This window comes from Protopterus annectens, chromosome 4.part0, assembly GCF_019279795.1.
Source record: "Protopterus annectens isolate FY-2018-M chromosome 4.part0, PAN1.0, whole genome shotgun sequence".
Lineage (NCBI taxonomy): Eukaryota > Metazoa > Chordata > Ceratodontiformes > Protopteridae > Protopterus > Protopterus annectens.
Genome location: NC_056733.1, coordinates 296,616,336 through 296,636,400, shown reverse-complemented (window position 1 = coordinate 296,636,400; position 20,065 = coordinate 296,616,336). Strand labels below are relative to the sequence as shown.

At 38.8% G+C, this 20,065-nt stretch overlaps 1 protein-coding gene across 2 annotated transcripts in view; it reads left to right on the top strand.

Moving 5' to 3' along the window:
• Window positions 1–20,065, top strand: part of CCDC60 (coiled-coil domain containing 60) — a 751,208-nt gene that overhangs the window by 578,051 nt on the left and 153,092 nt on the right. For both annotated transcript variants that reach the window (XM_044068284.1, XM_044068283.1), the window contains exon 10: window positions 16,752–16,859. In XM_044068284.1, coding sequence (XP_043924219.1) covers window positions 16,752–16,859 — 108 coding nt within the window. The remainder of the gene's footprint in view (window positions 1–16,751; window positions 16,860–20,065) is intronic.

Here is a 20,065-nt window from a genome sequence, read left to right as displayed (position 1 = left end):
CTTGCTTACAATACTGTGCTTCATGCAATTGTCGATCCTTTTAATGAAAAGGTCAGAGAACACACAGCCTGTCTTCTAGTCATTAAAACACGTAGAATCATTAGGACCCCATTGGTCAGTGAAGTGTTAACAACTTAATGTGTTTTACTGCTAGTGGCAGCTAATATTATCAGGTACAATGGAAGATGTCATGGGACCAATACGAGACCCTGGCATTGAAAGAGATGGTAAGAGAAGACTGCTAAGTAGTTACCTACTTCCCTTCCATGTGTATAAAGGCTTGGGACACATGTCCTGAGTGTGTACGCGTGTTCCAGCTGCATCCCTTACTAGTGACTGTAGACTGAATAGGTCATATCTACTAGCAAGTAGGGAAATCTTACTTGAGGGCTTACGTCATCCACAAAAGTGAGTGAGTGAGTGTATCTCACAAAGTGCCTGTTGTTTCCCACATGTTGAGTACTACTGGGCATTTCTGAGGAGAAATGTCTGGGCTTAAAACCAAAATCCTCTGATGTCAGCCAGGATGATTGCCATGCAGCAAATTTACAGTGGTGGCTCGGATGGTCAGTAGCTATAGGTAAGCAAAAAGGAGAATAAAAATAGATGTATTACTTGTTATGCCCAGTAGAAAGTAGCATAACTAAGGTAAAGGTTTAAAACTGGCGCCAAAGTGGGATTCATAAGTGAGGCCTGTGTTGACGTTTTGTTAGATCTTATGTAGAAGTTATATTATATGCTCTGCCCAGTAAGGAGTAGAATGACAATAGTAAGGGGTTAAAGCTATGGCCAAAGTGGGATTCATAAGTGAGCCTGTGCTGAGTTAGATCTTATGTAGAAGTTATATTATATGCTTTGCCCAGTAAGGAGTAGAATGACAACAATAAGGGTTTAAAGCTCTGGTCAAAGTGGGATTCATAAGTGAGCCTGTGCTGAGGCTTTGCTAGGTGTTATGTAGAAGTTATATTACATGCTAGGCTCAGTAAGAAGTAGCATGAGTATAGTAAGGGTTTAATGCTGCTGTGAAAGTGGGACTCAGAAGTGAGGCCTGTATTGAAGCTTTGTTTGACAATATGTAGGAGTTGAACCATACTGTGATAGGCAAGGAAGAAAGTATATTTTGCTTACAAACTGTGACATTGTTAAAAGAGGATGAGTTCCACTGAAAGGGCAGAAAAAGATGCTACAGTAAAAGAGCAAAGCAATACAATACAGTGTTTTCTGTTTGTATGAATTGTTATTCAGTTGATGAAACATGCACATTTTGCAGACAGCAGGGAAGAGGGAAGGTCTTCCTGGTGACAGTGGACAAAAGCCCTGCTGGTGTGGACTGGCAGTGTTTTTTCTCTTTATGCTCTCACAGATGTGTGGTGCGCAGTGGGTGTATCAGTGTTATGTGTATGCTTCCTGCCATTCACCTTTTATACCCCAGTACAAATCCATCACATTTATCTGGTAGCTGCTGCTCCCCAAGTTTCATCTGACAATTAGACACCTTCCAACCTCTCCATTAGGGGTCGACCCTTGTTGCAATGTGGATGGCAGGCAAACTCAGAGAGCTCAATGTAAACTTCCCTTGTTTAGGGGTTGGAAGGGTGGCCTAATGGTTAAGGTGTTTACCTTATAAACACAAGGTGCAGGGTTTGAATCTCACAAGGAATAATTGTCTATGCTTACAATGGCTTGCAAGGGCAGTTAGCCTAGTACTAGCCTATGAACTTATCACTACTATGTACCTATGTATGCATATTTATTTATTGGGTTGGGAGGGTGGCCTAATGGTTAAGGTGTTTGCCTTACAAACACAAGGTGCAGGGTTTGAGTCTCACAAGGGATAATTGGCTAGGCTTACAATGGCCCGCAAGGGCAGTTAGCTTAGTACTTATCTATGAATCTATGAATCTAATACAAATGACCAGAGTCTGTTTCGAAACCCAGGTCAGCAGCAACAAAGATAGATGTACTGCTACCATGCAAATAATTCATGTTTAGGATTCTGCATCTTAAGTCTAACAGTCAGAACATTACACATGACTGTGAGTGAGAAATTATGCCTCTCCCTCTTTACAGGTCTCAGTGACCACCACCAAATATCTAAAGGATATACACCCACGCTGAAGTCTGCATATACACTCTGGCCCTCTATCTCCCTCATTGTCATCACCTTGCTGTGTACTATGTCTTCTAACACTTCTTGTTCCTTGCTGTACGAAAATGTCAGAACTGATAACGGCATTTAGCAGGCAGTTCCTGTGTCCTCTGGTAGTAAGACAGTAGCACTTCCTTTTCTTCTTGTTAGTTCCCTTTTCTACACACTGCAGAATCCTAATAGCTTCAGTTAAGCCATTATGCAACACTGAATGGTTAGTCAATAATAGCACTGCTGTGTCCCTTTTCTTCTGCTGCAATGCACTTTAACCCATCTCTCCCCAGTACACTTTCAATAATTTTAGGCTACAAATTCCACTTCCCTTGTGTCACTGATGATACTTTCCTCTCTTCTCATCTAATTATGCTCTTTGTACAGACTGCCTTACTGATAGATGCCAAGCTTGAGGTTAGATGATAGGTTAAGAAATGTGTTGATTGTTGCCTGCACCTAATAATTTTACTCAGTAGCAACTGACAAAAAAAAAAATAGTGCCTTCTGCTCATAGTTTCAGACTAGCTTGAAGAGAACTTTTGGTAGCATTTTGTCAATAATTAAAAAATGATTGATGACATTTTGTTAACACAATATGGACATTAAGTGTAATTAATGTAATCTGTTGCTCCACCGAGGACTCCTTTTTACACATTAATGCATACACACAAAAGTCTGCAATAGCAGATGTAGATTTTATCAGAGAAGTGAGTGGTTTTTGTACCATCTTAAGCACAACTAGATGGGTTGTGCGACCACAGATGGTAGCATATGATCTGCATTATCACAATTCACTGAAATGAATTTCAGAAACTACTTTACTGAAAATGCATTTAACTGCTGCCTGTAATTCACTTCTAAGATATACTGTGGAAACATTTAATTATATATTTTACTGGCACTGGACAGACATCAGCTGTTTGAGAGAACAGTGGATTATGTCCAGAGCAAATGCATACGTCAGCCCTTTTTTAGGAAATATGTTTTCAGCAAACTAGTTTCAGCCTAATGGGAGTCAAAAAGCATATTGCATTTGGCAGACTTCTTTTCTAGACTTATTTTCTCAAAGCAAGTTAAGAGCTGAGTTTGGTGAAATGGTGAAGGTAGTCATCTGATAGATACAAGGTATGGGATTTGATTCTGACCTCAGGTTATTAGCTAAGCTTAAAAATGACACTTCAGTGTAGTTAACCTGATATTTGCCTCTAACCAAATATGCAACTTGTGGGGTAACTTAGATATATTTTCAAGAATTATGTACATTTTAATGTTTGTGTGCTGTATTTTGTAATTGTACTCTTAATGTACTTGTTAGTCACTTTGTTTTGCATATCCCGAGATGAGACTGAAATTGATCGGTTTTCATAAGTGTTCAACCCCCATTACAAATTCAAAGAAAGAAAGAAAGAAATTTAATTCATTTATTTTGAATGTTATTTTATTTTATTTAACTGAATTTGTTATTCAGAGTAGACCAAAAACACTGAACCAACGAGACTATTTTTAGGTTCAGCTCAAGTTATATGTGAACAAAATAAGTCAATTAGTAAAACACAAAATGTTTACATGCATTCAAATTGGAAACATTGTTAGAAATACAAGTTCAAAAACCTTAATTTAAACAAACAGAAGTACAATTTCAGTGGATAGTAAGCTAAACAAAAAGTTAACTATAGTTTGGATACCGGAATGAGCAGGCAACAACAAAAGTTATACAGAAAGTTGATGGGAGAACTAGGCACTATTATTAGTATTAACATTTAAATATTTTTATGATATTATTTTAACAGTAAATACAATCTGTGCTACCAGTGTTGCATTGACATGTGAGTAATAGGTTATGGATGAGATTTGTACATCTGGACAGACATGGTTTTGGTTCTTGCAGCCTTCATTTGCTATCGAGTATATTAATCTACGACATACTCATACATGTATCATTTGTACCATTACAGTAACAGAACCATTAGGATTTGTATCAGTATAGGTCGCGTGTGTGTGTGTGTGTGTGTGTGTGTGTGTGTGTGTGTGTGTGTGTGTGTGTGTGTGTGAATGGAAATAGTCTATGCATTAATGACATACAGTTGATAATTAGGTGCAAATATTTGTTTTAAAAAAGAAACATATAACATGAAATAGTTAATACTCAGACATACTGTAGAAGACTTCTACTGTTCCTTTCTAGATGAAATAACGCTTTTATTTGTTTATTTATTTATTTGGTATAATGGTTAAGATGGTTACTTCACAGACACAAGGTGCAGGGTTTGATTCTCACCTCTGAAAGAGAAATTGACTAGGCTTAAAATGGCCCATAAGGACAGCTATCATTGAACTTTCCTGTGAACCTATGAGTAGACCAGTCTACATAGCCTGTAGACTGTCCTAATCCCTCCCATAGCATCTTTGCATGCTGCAAGAATGCTGCTTCCAGTGGATGCATGCATGCTACTTTACATGCCAAAACAGCTGACCAAGCAGTATCCCACTTTGCACAATGGACCTGCTAGGCTCTTTTCTGCATGTGATAACCTGCACTTCTGCAGGTGTTGCCAGTGCAGTGAGCCAAGTTGATGCCCCCCCCCCCGAGGATGGGTGAGAATACATTGTCTGCAGGTCCCCATCTTTTCCCATCCAGTCCCTCCATTACCACTTTCACTAATTAAACAAAAGAAATAGAGCTATTTTAGTTACTTTATGGCTCAACAAAACAACTGATCATAGGATCATAGGACGTTACTAGGTTAATGGCCCTGGGGCCCTTACAAGCTTAGCTAAGAGATTTTCCCCCAAAAAAGAAACCTCAGTCAGCACCTGTCACCCCTGTCAGTGAGGGACAAAGGTGGAACCCCTGAGACAAATTTATGGTTTCCTATCCACTCATCAAGGTTGCGCTTGAAGATGGTCAGTGAGGTATTCTGTTTGACATGTATGGAAAGTCGATTGCAGAGATGGGACAGCCTCTGGAAGACAAACATGTCTCTCTAGTAGGTTTGTTGATGTCGCATATTAGATTTAGGCCTACCGAGCAGGTAATGCACGAGGAGTTAGACTTATGGATATGGAGCATCTCTAGTAGGGCTGGGTCCAATATTGCTTTGCAGGTGAGACATAGATCACCTCTAAGCAATCTGTTTGATACTGAGTAGAGCGATAGTGATTTGAGCCTGTCCACATAGGATAGGTGTTGGAGGCCATGGATTTTCTTTGTGAGGGATTTCTGTGGCCTTTCCAGTTGGTGCAGGTGTTTGGAGAGGTACATACCAAATGAGGCATTATATTCAATTATAGGTCTAATAAGGGAGGAGTACAGAGAGGTAATAATCTCCTTTTTTCTGGATGCAATCCCTTTACTTATGAGATAAACCAAGTGAAAGGCTTTTCTGACCACTGCCATTACATGATGGTCAAATGTTTGATTGTTGTCAACCTGAGTACCCAGGTGTCTCACCACAGGTTGTATGCTTAGGGGGTTGCCATTGATGTGGTAATCAGTAGGGGCCGTGTTTTTGTCAAATGGTATGATAATAAGTTTTTCTGCGTTTTACACATTAAAAGATTAATAAATGCTACTGAATTTGACAGAGTGAGGGTGTGTGTGTGTGTGTGTGTGTGTGTGTGTGTGTGTGTGTATGCGTGTGTTCATGCGTGTGTTCATGCTCATGCTCGGAGAGAGCACACTTGCCTTTGCTGCTAGAAGATCAGAAAGTTGTTGGTTCTGCTCCCATCTGAGTTTACATATTATTCAGGGGAAAGGGAGGACAGTCCAACCTGCACCTCAGATTAATATTGGAGAAAAAGCCATGTGTACACTGAAATGGGTGTTATGGAAAAGCCCATATAAAGCTTTTAAAAGTGCAAATAATACAGATTTAGGCACAGACCTGGAAAGTGCTTTTGCTGAAAATGTATCATTTTCTGCAGACTTGTGAGGATAAACTGAAAATGAGGATAAATATAATGAAGCTAAAATAAGGGCAGTATGTTTGACAGGGATGAAATGAAATAGAGTAATTTACTATATTCCAGGCATAGATAAGAAGCTAGATACAAATGTAAGCATTCATATTCCTGTTACAATTAATAATGTGTTTGGAAATTGCTTTCTTAGGCAGTGGCATTATCATGTCACAGCCATATTTTTACAAATTAAATAGATACAGATGAGTAATGTTTTAGATAATTTTATGGACTTAAAAGTTACGAAGTCAGAAGAGTGAGGATATTAGGACTTGGTTGAGAAATGAGCATTGAAAATGACTTTTTATTTATAGGAGGCTGAGGTGATATTATGCAGGGATTATTGTTTCCAAAGGGCAGGATTAGATAAAATACTATTCACAAAAATGCCCTGAAAGATAAAAAACACAAATTCTGAAAAGCTTGTTTTTAAGTAGGAGAGGGGATAGAAGAATGGAGACGAGGAAAGGAGACACATATATATTACATATGTACATATATAAAATATATAATTACAAATATGTACAGATATGTGCATCTAAATAAGAGAGTGAGAGGATACGATGAAGTAGTTGGTGTAAAGGTTCAGAGGGATTATATTGTGTGAAAAAGGAGAAGGGCACATCTTCTGTGAGTGGAAAATAGAATCTGACTAAATTAATAGGTGAATACTAGGTTGCCTGCCCTAAAGGGCTATTTTAAGTCTAGTCAATAACCTGAGGTTAGAATCAAACTTTGTATGTTGTGTTTATTAGGTGAAGAGCTTAATCATTATACCAAATCTACTGCTTTGTTATTTCAAATCCACTATGTTAGATGATATAAAACAGAGAAATAATATACCTGTTTTATTTTTCTTCTTAAAGCATTTATTTTAAAAATTATCTGATGTAGGTGGTAAAAACAATGAAAACCTGTTCCATTTTAAGAAACTAAAAACCACTCTTAAAAGAATTTATGTATAAATAGTTCAGAGATAGTTGCTACTGTACATTATACATTAGAATTCGCACCTTTCTGAAACAACCTGTGTTAGTCCTACCTAGAACAAAAAATGTAGGGTGTGTTCTTCCTGTTGAGCAGAATCTTATAACTCATTTACTTTTCATATATAGCTTTATGTATGTAGTCTCTGCCTACTTCTTATTTTGCTAACCGCGTCCTGTAGATAAACTGAGAGACTTGTATATTATTCAACTAAATTGTAGATAGGATGTGCAAATATATTTTGTGATATTCAACTTAACCATGTTTATTATTTGTTCTCTAATTCATATTTACATTTAATCTTTCTGTTTCTTATGACTCATGAACAACCCTAACAGGATATACCCACAATTGTATTACTCATATCAACAGAATAAACCACGCAGTATCTTTGGTTCCATCTATAGATTCTTTCTTTCTCTAAAAGCTATGGGCATTTATTTTTGCCTGAAGACTATTATACTTGAATCGCTTTAGTGAAGCAGGTGTACTTATCCTGTTGTTGTATTGATTGCATTTGTCTTATTCATTGGGCCTGGGTCATGAATGAAATGGTCTTCGGACCACCTTATCTACCTAGTCAACCAAAGTAAATAAATAAAATAAGAATATGTTGGTAAATTACTGAGGACATTATGTAGAAAAGTAGGAAGTCCAACCACATTTTCAAACGTATTATCAATCCTTTTTCACAATGAAACAAGCAGTGAATTCTTGTGAAAAACAGCATTTTGGCTTTATTGTATCACTGCTTAATAAGGTTACCAATGATGACTGCACCTCCTGGTCACTAATTCTTTAAGTAATGTGTAAGTATTGCATTGCACTATATTTAAACACCTGTAAAACTTGCACTATGCTACTATTTTACGTAATTACTATCTTTAAAACTTTTGTATAGCTGAAATGCTGATACTGCTCTGAGAGTGTCAATACTTATTTTGTGGTACCTTTCTTCCCAGACCTCCATTGAAAATGAGCCTTGCATCAGTCTTACTTCCCTGGATAAATAAAAATAAAAATAAATAAATTAAGGAGATACCTTAGAGACTATTGCACCGTATGCTAGGAAATGCAAACATCTCAGTAGTAAAGGACTGTTTTATATGAGGAACTGGATAATTGTGAAATGTTCATCATATTGATCACTACTGCAGATGCCTTAGCTGTATGGGTTATATCCTGAAAAGATACAACAGCTAGCAATCTTCCAAAGCTTCAGAGCACCTTCCACACATCAAAACTGTCAGACAGCTTGAATGGAGCTGACTAAAAGACAAGTTTGGGCGCTAAGCCTTCAAGAGCTTTACTGCTGCTGAAAAGCACACTCCTGAGGCTTTCAAGGATGGACGGTCAGCTTGTGTTGTTCCTTTGCTGGGCAGATAAGTTCCCTTTGGGGAAAAGACTTCCATTTAATAATTTTGCTTATTATTTATACTTTCCTCTTCAAGAAATTATTTTAAACCTAGGAGTTTGTGTTTTAGTGGACTGTCATGAGACTATACTATACTTTTAAACAGAGGTGCCCTTTTTTCTGTACGTTTAAAAGTTATTTAAAGTAAGTAAAAAACATTTCTTCTGTGGAGAATCTGTATTTATCTTACTTTCTGGGCCTGCATAGTGTTTTAAAATGCCTTTTACTATGTCTGTCTGGGAAAATGTGACTTTTTAAAGACTTTTTATTTTTACCAGCATTTGCTTCTTGTTTCTTCTGGGAAGGAGGCACCATTTTCGGCTTGACCAGGGAACAAACTGTCAGTCCCATGGTCAGTCCTTCTTCCAGCTACAAAAAAGAAAAAGTTCACCAAACAGCCTTTGCCACCACAGCAGGCTAGCAATTTGCCTCAGCTGCAGGTGTGTGACTGTACCATTTGTTGTACCTCAGACCACTCATCTTTTATCATGAAATAGCCACTATGGACTGGGGGCTAGCTATGTCATCTGTGGCTGTTGAAGTCCCCTCTGTAGCAAGGGAGAGACACTCTTGTCAATCATGGGAAAGGGAACAGGGAAGGCTTCCCCATTTTGCTAGAATGTTATATCCATCCCTGGGGAAGCTGCTGCTGCCGTCAATAACACTGTTGGCTCCAGTATTCCTGTCAAACAAAGCAGAAAACTAAGCATGTATCTAATTCTCCTCAAATTTCCTTAGACAGGAGTAGATTACTGGGTCTGGCTCAGGGTTTAATTCACAGTATTGATCCTTTATGTACAGTAAGGTAGTTTCTGGTAAAGAAAGAGGAATACTTTCTTTCCTAAGAGAGTCAAGATTCTGAATCTGGACAGGAGGAAGAAGGACAGATACAAGGTTTTCTCTTCAGATTTTTGATTCAGACTCAGAGGAGAGCTTGGTTCCTGATTCTTCCTGTTGGGGGTTTCTCTTTCAATGAGACTATTTCTATAATGTACCTGTGTTTTTAGTGGAAGAACACTGACATTTCTCAGAGCTGTTACAGAAGAAATTTCTAGAACCTCCACATATTCCTCCAGTTTTGTCTGCCTTGGAGAATGCATGTGTCATTGCCGGCAATCTTCCTGACAGTCAGCTAGCTGCTCTTAAAAGGTCAGATAGGATGTATAAAGTGCTTATGTTTTTATAGACTCTTCCGAAATCTGATCCAGCAGCTATTGCTTTAGTTAATCCTTCTATTGCTAAACCCTTACATAATTCCAATCCTAGTATTTCTGATAAGGATTGGAAGATTATTGATAACTATTGGGGGAAAGTGTATGCTTCTAAACTATTGGGGGAAAGTGTATGCTTCTGCAACTCTGATTTTCAGAATTTTGAATTCTCAGGCACATATGTTAAGGTTTGTCCTGACTAATTGTGAAAGTAAGAGAATGTTTTGTCTGCAGTGTCTTTTTGTGAGGAAAAATCGGCTTTAAGTAATTTAATTTCTTTTGTTGTTCAAGGCACTAGTCATTGTCTACAATGAATGCAAGACTGTTGATACTTCTTCAAGGCCACTGATACTGATTAGAGGAGGTTTGTATGTCTGCATTCTCAAAACCTCCCAGATGATGTTGAAAATGAGGTTTTAAATTCTTTTGATAGAGATTTAGTTTTTGGTTCCTCCGCTTCATAAGTGATCAAAACGTGTAATGAAAAGGGTAAGCTGATACGGGGAATCTCTATGATTTTTTATCCTTAATTTTTCATATTTTCCAAGGGATTTTTTAATTCCTCAACCGGTTTTGCTAAGAGACAAAATAAAAAGTCTTAACAAAATGCAGGTAAACAGATGTTTAAGAAGAAATCTCAAAGGAGTTCCAAGAAGAATTTTGGAAACTCCCAAAACCAAGAACAGTCCAGTAAGTCAGAATGACTAATTGAGAGACTTTGTTCCCCCCTCTCAGCCTGGCACCCTCTTTTGTCTTCCAGGTTTGAATCTCTAATTTTCTGTTTTGCAACAGATCATTTCAGACAAAATGGTTCTGAAGATCATTCATAAAGGTCACAAATGGCAATGGGAGGAAATGCTTCCTTTCCAGAGGGTAATTCCTCATCCTTCAGACAAGACTCTTTTACTTCCACCTGTCCTTTATCACCTGCTGCCATAGGGAGCGATAGAACCAGTTCCCCTTCTAAGGCAGGAAGAACATTTTATTCAAGGATGTTTTTAGTGCCAAAGAAAGAAAATGCTTGGAGACCAGTTCTGGATCTTTTTCTTAAACCTGTTTGTGATAGTGCCCAAATTCAAAATGTTGTCACTTCAAGTATCCTGGTAACACTAGATTTAAAAGGTGTTTATGACATCCTTATTCATCCACACTTCAGGTGTTTTTTAAGGTTTAAAGTATCTGGATTACATTATCAGTTCTGGGCCTTACCCTTTGGACTATCCAATGCACCAAAAGTTTTCATAAAGTGTCTAGCACCATTTATAGCTCATTGCAGGATACAGGGTATCCACATTTTCCATATTTAGGCAAGTTGCTTATCTTTTTCAAAGTGTTGGGAATCTCTCTCTTCGGAGAGAGATCTTTTGCACAAGCTGAAATTCCAAAGAACATTCAGATGTTTTTCTTGGTTCTGCTTCACAGGATTGTGTTTCTGGGATGTCAGCTAGACACCACAGTTCAAAGAGCTTTTCTTCCACAGGAAAAAAAGGATCTATATCTAGATTTGTTTGAAGGTTTTCCACTCAGACTTCAGTCAGTACAAGGGAATACCTCAGGATTTTTGGGTCTTGTGGCTTCTATGATTGTCACAACACTCTTGGCAAGACTCCACATGAGAAAGATACAGTGGTATCTGAAGTCTTTTTGGTCCCAGCACCAGAATATGTTGTCTTTTCAAATCCCATTGCTGGGGGTTGTCAGTGATTTTTTTCTTCTGATAAATCCCAATGCTGCTGTTTGACAGAAGAGAAATCACTTGGTGAAGACAACAGATATCTCTAAATCCAGGTCTCCCTTTCTCCCACCGTGTCCCAAAGCAGTCAGTCACCACAACTGCCTCAGACTTTGCTTGAGGAGCAGTTTCAGGACAGAAAAAAGTGCAGGGTGCATGGGACACCAAGGACAGATGCAAGCACATAAATATATAAAAAGATGCTTGCCCTCAACAAGGCACTCAACTCTGTGAATCATCTTTGGTCCCCAGGAGCTCTTCAAGTTGTTACAGACAATACCACAATCATTCTTTTCCTTACCTTTTCTTTGCTTTTCTTTGGACAGGAATGTCCATGTATGCTTTTTTAATCTTTCCACTAATATCCAGGGTACTTCTGTAGATTCAAAAGGAATCCCCCAAGATCATTATGGTGACTCTTTTCTTGTCCAGGCAATTGTAGTTCTCCCTTCTTTTGTAAGTGGCCAGGAGCAATTACCACAAGCTTCCTCACAGACTGGATCTACTCACCCAACAACAAGGGTATTTGATACACCTCAACACCAATCAACTTCAATTGACTGTCTGAATGATAGGGTCTTAATTAATTTCAGACACCTCTTTACTGAGGATATGCAGCGGGTACTAATGGAGACAAGAAAACCTGCTACAACAAAATCATATATTAGCAAATGGAAAAGATTTTCTAGTTGGTGCCAACAACATAACCAGCACCCATTCAGGGCTAATTGCTCTCTGGTTTTACAATATATTTTGTGAGTTACTTTCTTATGGCTTTTCTTACTCCTCTAGCAAAGCTCATTTATTGGCCATTTAAGCATGTCTGCCCATGGACTGTCCTATTTCAATGTAGTCTCATGTCAAAATGTTTTTGAAAGGGATTTTACATAAGCAGACTCCAAGAAAATTGTTGGCTCCTCCTTGGGATCTTAATTTTGTGTCTGAGAAGCTAACACTTACTCCATTTGAACCAGCTAACCTGTCTGACATGAGATTCTTTACATGGAAAACAGTTTCCTGATTGTTCTGACCTCTGCAAAAGAAGTGTATGAGTTGCAAACTCTTATGGTGAGTCAACCCTAACTGATTTTTCACAGGGTCAGGGTTTCTTTAAGAACTAATCCTACTTTTATGCGTAAAGTGGTATCTGAGTTTTCTTTAAGCCAAACTAACCATTGCCCCATTGTCTTTCCTGAACCCAAAAATGAGTGAGAAAGGATACTTCATACTTTGTATGTCCTCAGACAACTCAGGTACTATAGTGTCAGAACAAAATCTTTCAGATCTTCCGATCAATTGTTTGTTTCTTGTGAAAGTAAGACGGGATGACCTGGGTCAAAACAGACTACTGCCAAATGGTTGTCTAAGGCTATTACCTTTTACTATACGCACTACAACAAACTATTCCAGGCAGGGTCAAGGCCCACTCTACTAGGGCCTTGGCTTCCTTTACAGCTGTTTGAAAAGGGTTGGATTCCAAAAGTATTCTAGAAGTAGCAACTTTGTCCTCTGTACATACTTTTACAAAGCACTATAAACTTGATTCCTTCTCTAGGCCTAGATCAGGTTTTGCAAGGACCGTTCTTCATGGGCTGCAGAACTATTGTCCTTGCACCTCCAAATGTAGTAGGCTAGGGTAATCTCATCCATATAGCTAAGGCTACTGCAGCAGTGATCAGTATGATGGACATAGTGCAGTTGCATCAGTAAACTTTCCATAACATTAGATGTTCGAATGTTCACTGCTGTAGTAGTCACTCTCTCCCACATCCCTCTTAATTTTTGGTATGTTGTTTATGGCAGGGAGTGGTTATTTATTTTTTTGTTCTTCCTAGCAATGTCCTTTCAGGGTTCAGCCTCCCTCTCTATGTTGGTAGGAATGCTCTGAAGGGTTTGGCACCCAAACTTGTCTTTTAATCAGCTACGCTCAAATTGCCTGACATTCTGGGCATGTGTGACACCCGTGCCCTGGCCCAGCAATCAAGGAGCCTCAATCCTCACCCCTAACACCACAGAGGGCATCTCATATAAGAGGAAAGGATAGCAAATACACACAGTAAAGTACAATTTCCCTTAAGTGCACACAGAGATCACAGTCAGTCTGGGGATGGTTGCTCCCTTGCTCCCCAGGTCCCCAATAAGACTCCCCACTGGCACATCTATAGGGTCCAGATCTCAGCCTAGCTGGCAAGCTAACCTCTAGTACCGTCTCTGTCCAACCAGTACTTCTTGTCCCTGCCCAAGTAGCTGACACACACATACTTTGAGATGAGTATTTATACAATGTCACAGACACTCCTGGGAAAGGCTGACACAGATTCTTCAGCTGTGCCCCTTTACCCAGACTATACGGTAGTAATTACTGCCACCACCAGCTAATAATAATTATCAGCTACCCAAAGGCCCTTAAAAGGGTGTCCAATTATTACTGTGCAATATTATTATCCAATAGTAGTGTAACTTAAGCGGGCGGCCACGGTGGTGCAGTGGTTAGCATTGCCGCCTCACAGCAAGAGGTTCTCCGGTTCGATCCTCGGCTGGGGTGCCTTCTGTGCGGAGTCTGCATGTCCTCCCTGTGGTCGCGTGGGTTTCCTCCGGGTGCTCCGGTTTCCTCCCACATCCCAAAGACATGCTGCAGGTGGATTGGACACTCTAAATTGGCCCTAGGTGTGAGTGTGCCTTCTGTGGAAGGTTGGGCGCCGGGCTGGCAACTCGACACCGTAAAACTCCACTGCCATTCAATGTGCGGACAAGGTGATCCGCTGTGGTGACCCCTAACTGGGAAAAGCCGAAAGAAGAAGAAGAAGAAGAAGTAGTGTAACTTAAGCAATCTTAAGGCTTATTGGAAGGGCTTATTACAGGATCACTTATAAGTATGCAATGTACTCTAGAGCTTAATTTATCTCTACATAAACCAGTCACAGTTGAGAAGAGTTTAAAAATATTTAATAATAAATACTAAAAACACAAGACAATACTACTACACCACAGTGCTATTCAAGAGTTCATAGATCACACAGAAACTTAAAATAATTCAGTAGTACAGTTCTGACATAACAGAAAAACACTTAGTCTAATCTTTATAGTCCTAGCTATTTCTACAAGAAAACACACTTCTAAGATAACTTCTTAAGACAACAGGCAGTGCTGTAGGTTGGATATCAAGACAAAAATGCTTAATAATCTCTGGTTCTCACTGTTTAAATTAAAACTGCAGTTCTGTTAAACATTACATCATCTTTTACACCTTCCTGGTTCCCAGGCCACACAGAAACTGCATTTACATTCTTTTACACTTATAGCATTAATTTTAGCCTTAAAACAATAGGCAGGAAGCCTTCATCTAGCTGGACCGGAGCCAAATTGTAAAACATCAAAGGCAGTGATGAAATAATTTTAATTTCAAAAGAAAGATTTGAAATGCTTGACTTAGTTTTCCTTACAGCAGATGGCAATGTTGCCACATTGTTGAAACAGCATTTATTTACATTTAAGACACAAGCCTATATTTTACATTTATATTTACAAATGCCAGAATTATGTATCAAATTCTATTTGGCTAGGCTGGCAGCCTTCACCATTCTCTACCAGTCTTCACATCTCTTCACCCATCTCTACCCAATCTTCACTTCATGTGGAAGGTATCCTGAAGCTTTGGAAGCTGGCTAGTTGTTATATCCTACCTGTATAGCTAAGGCTACTGCAGAAGTGATCATTCAAATATCTACTGTTATGTTAAGTCTATTACACAATTGTGATTTCCTTTTAATACAAATGGCTGAAGAAGGGAGATAGAAAAAAACACTGCCATATCAAAATAAACGAATATAAATGATGGGGTGTGAAGTGTCAGAGGAAGATGAGTACAAAAAAGATTGTAGGATTGTATGGAATGTTTGAGCTAACAACCTAAGTCACAAAGTAAGTCAAACTTAAATTGCAGTGCTTCAAATGTAGCTGGATACTTGCTAGTTTGGTATTTGCAGATGGATAAAAGGGATAGAAAATGGTAGGTACTTAACAATTTTGGTCTTTAATATGTTTAGGAACATTAGATAATCAGGGGAGGGTTTTATGAGAGAGGTAGGATATGATGCTTAGTGAAGGAATCATTATGATGTTAATGAAAAATGGTTTAATAGAGATAACAGAAATGAAAATGAATATATATGGTTTCCACAGGTACTATCAGACTGCATGACATACCAAAAGCAATTTTTCTTGAATGAGTTTAGATCTAAAAGGTTGCCATTTGTTACAATGAAGTGCAGAGACCTTATCTGCTATATTTACTGTGAGCCTGCTCCCCCAGTAACTTGAAACTATCTTTTCAGGTAAAGCTCTTTTAAAAAAAAGTACATTTTATTATATCGCAGTTCACAAGAGCTGTAGAGACAAGGGCCAGATTCAATAAAGCGTACACTAAATGTACATGGTATATAGTCACGAATATCACTACCATATTTTGTGTGCTTTATCGTCACTCACAAAGCTTACACTGTGTACACAGTATATTGTCACTAACATCAGTACCATATTTTGTGTGCTTTCTAGTCACTCACAAAGCTTACACTAAGTGTACATGGTATATAGTCACGAACATCACTACCACATTTTGTGTGCTTTCTAGTCACTCACAAAGCTTACACTAAATGTACATGGTATATAGTCACAAACATCACTTCCACATTTTGTGTGCTTTCTAGTCACTCACAAAGATTACACTAAGTGTACATGTAGTCTGCACTTTGTGGTAACCTTTATGAATCCCTGTCAATATTTAAAGCTGCAAGAAAATCAGTAGGAAAAACTAAAATTAGGAGAAGAAGGTGTATGTTATGCTTGTGTTGTCTGTTCACTCAGAACAGTGTACACTTAGTGTAGGCGTTATTGGATCTTGGGAAAAGCCTGTATCAGTATACCAAGTACAAGGCCAGAACATAATGGAAGAAAAAAAAACAGAACTGTAAAGAGGAGGGATGAAAAAGACAAGAATATTTTAGTATGAAATGCTGACTGTTGTGCTACAGAAAGCTGGTTTCCTCTTACCTGCTACTGTTTCCATTGATTGCAATGTTTCAGGAATCTTAGCTATCATCACCTGGTAAATGCTAACACTCAAATGTTTAAAAAAAATAATGTTTTGCTTTAGATTGTAAGCCTAAAATAAATCTCAAAGGATATAGCAGTTGTATTTTTATTTATAAGACTTCAAATTCTAAACATTAGAAAATGTAACAACAACTTGGGAGTAATTAGATCTTTACAGACCATAAATTATAAGTGTCATTGTTTACCTTGCAGGTCTCAAAGTGTTACTGGAACTACCGGAAAAGAAAACATCCACTACTTGGCCATAAACAGCCCTGATAAAGGTACCAACACAAATATTTCACCACGGAGGCCCATCAGGTATGACACACTTTATTACTGCTTTCCTTGAAGTAGCCTGACAGTGCAAATTCAGAGCAAACATCATAAAATAAAAAGCAGCGCTCCTATTCTCTAATGATCTGTACCAGTTTACATTCAGTACAAAGCTCACAGCCCAGTCACAAAGGCTGACAGATAAAATTGGATACATCAGCTATAAAAGTATTAAGTGGATGCTGATTGGCAAGAGGTCTTTGTGCACTGAGCCATCAGTAGTGGCAGGCACACCAAGAGATGTGCTGAAGTCACAGTTGAGGATCTGTACACCCACGTAAGGTCATTATTTCCACAATAACATCCACTCTGGAGGACATTATTGTGCTTAGTGAATGGACTTGCTAAATTTTGTATTTCTCTCTTTTTAAATATATATATATATATATATATATATATATATATATATATATATATATATATATATATATATATATATACATGGGTCTAGGACATATGGGCAAAAATCCATTTGGCCAAAAATATGTTACATAGGATCCAAATCACCGAAAAGCCATTTGGCCGAAAACACTACTGACAGTGTATATGCCCTGTTCCTCACTGCAGTGCAATCTCGGAGTGAGAATAATAAAGTAGGGGGTGGGGGGCTGTGCCCCCCACCCTGTTCAGTTTAGTAATGTCTGCTATTATTTAATATTGTCTAGTTGCTATTCATAGTATCAGCAAGTAGTCTCAAGAGCAGGAGCACACTCAAGCAAATCTGCAGTCTGCAGCTACCACTCCATCTATACAGTGTAAGAAGGAATCAGTATTGCAAACTAAACAAGGATATACATTTTGAGCCTCAAGAGCAGGAGCACACTCAAGCAAATCTGCAGTCTGCGGCTACCACTCCATCTATACAGTGTAAGAAGGAATCAGTATTGCAAACTAAACAAGGATATACATTTTGAGCCTCAAGAGCAGGGTCAGTCCACCCAGGCATTCTACTTGTATGTTTTATGAGAGTGAAGCTATTACATTAGCAGTATTTCTTAGTAGTTCTCAGCTTGCTAATAAAACTGACTGTTGTAGCCTTGTGTCCCCCCCGATATACAGTAATCCTAACTGTCCAATAGACAGTATAGATTTAATTCACATCCCTGTGACTAAATTAAATTAACCATCAAGCAGTCCTCTCAGTTCTTTCTGCCTTAGTTTGTATCACTTGGAGGATCACCTGTTTACTTGCATCTCTATCATTGCTAATGTATCTCCCTACTCTAATCTGTGCACAAACTGGTTACTAATCAGCAAGTCAATGTAAAGACACACTCCCAACCTTAATAAACTTTGCTGTCTCTTCTCTCCTTCACTTTATAGGTAGTTTGAATTATTACTTACCCCCTCTGAGGCCTTCACTGATTTCCACTGATTGCCTCTCTGGTTTCTTTGCATTCCACCTGGTTTACACCCCTTGTGCTATCTCCCTCTCCCAATACAAAGTCTATATTAGAATCCTGCTGAACATGGAGCCATCTTTAAATTTCTAGTCTCCCACCAGGACACAAGTGCTCTTCAGCAATTACATTCTGCTAGCTGGTAAGCTATTAGACCTCAGGAATTAGTTTTAAAAGTGTTCAGATTTGTAAAGTAATACTTACTTTTTTCTCTTGCCTTGGTTGGCTCTGGATCTGGCTCTGCCCCGCTCCGTTCGCCCTCGCTAACGCTCGGGCTCTCTCCGCTCCCCTGCCCTGCCCCCTATTCCCTCCTGCCCCCACTACCTCTACATTTATAGTAATCATAGCCACACTCACAGCTCACCCTCACATCACCTCCACCAATCACAGCTCCTCAAGTCATATTACATTAAACCACACCAACTTGCTCCACACAAAATACTCCCAATCACTCTCATTCCCACTAGGCATTTTTTGCATCACCCACACTACTTCCCCATCCACATATAGTGCAACCCTATAATTCCTATTCAGACCCCCCCACCTAGAAACAACATAAACTTTATAACCATGACTATCACACAACTAAATCTAGTCTGTCTTCTCATAATTCTTTACAACACCACAAGTTATCACTCTAGCAATATCCCTAAACTTAGTAGCACAACACTGCATTATGCACTCTCATACACAGACACCACACATTATAATAATATCTGCCCACACTTATTCAAGAACTACATAACGGACCAATTCAGAACTAAACACATATGCTCTCATTCCTACTCCAAAAACACAATACTTTCTCACACTCCTCACCAAACTCCAACATCTGTATAACCATTTTAACTCCAGGCTCACCATAAGTGGGGATATCCACCCCAACCCAGGCCCAAATCCATCCTGTCCAACACAAACTGCTCCAACACAAATGTCAGAACATAACACCCCACTTTCTTCATCCCTGGGCAAATTAACAACAGCAGCAAAACCAACCATCTTTTAATGCTAAATATTAATATTAGAAGTATCAAAAATAAAATACCTGAACTCCAGGCCACAATAGCACACTACTCCCCAGACATAGTTGCTTTAACAGAAACCTGGCTAAATAAAAACATAGCTAACTCAGAAGTTCTCCCTACCGGCTACAATATCATTAGACAAGACAGACCACTTTGTAAAGGGGGTGGAACTGCCTTACTCTACAAGTGCAACTTAACTGTCCATCAATTACCAAACTCCTACCCCTCCCCCAATAATTGGGACATACTTATCTCACAACTTCAACTTCACCCTAAAAAGGTCATCACCACAATTGTGATCTATATTCCACCTGGTAATACACCTGCTAGCCTTGAAGACTTCTTATCCTGGTGTTCTTCCACATACTCACAAGAAACCCTTATTCTGGGGGACTTCAACCTAGATTGGTTCACCTGTATATCAGAACCACCAAGTAATCTAATAAATCTCCATGGCTACCAGCAGCTAGTCCAAATTCCAACTAGGTGTGATAAAAAATCTAAAAGGGAATCCATCCTTGACTGGGTCCTAACTAGCAACCCCACACTGTACCCTCACACAGGCAGTCTCCCAGACACCTTAAGTGACCACAACACAATATACTTTATACGTAGTAGAACAAGCATATGCAAAACCACTAACTATATATCCACTAGAAACACAAAAAAATTCTCTCCTGAGGTCCTCAACACTTTACTGTGTAACTGTGACTGGACCCCCCTAAAAACCCTCCCACTTGACCAGGCTGTAGCATATTTCAACAAA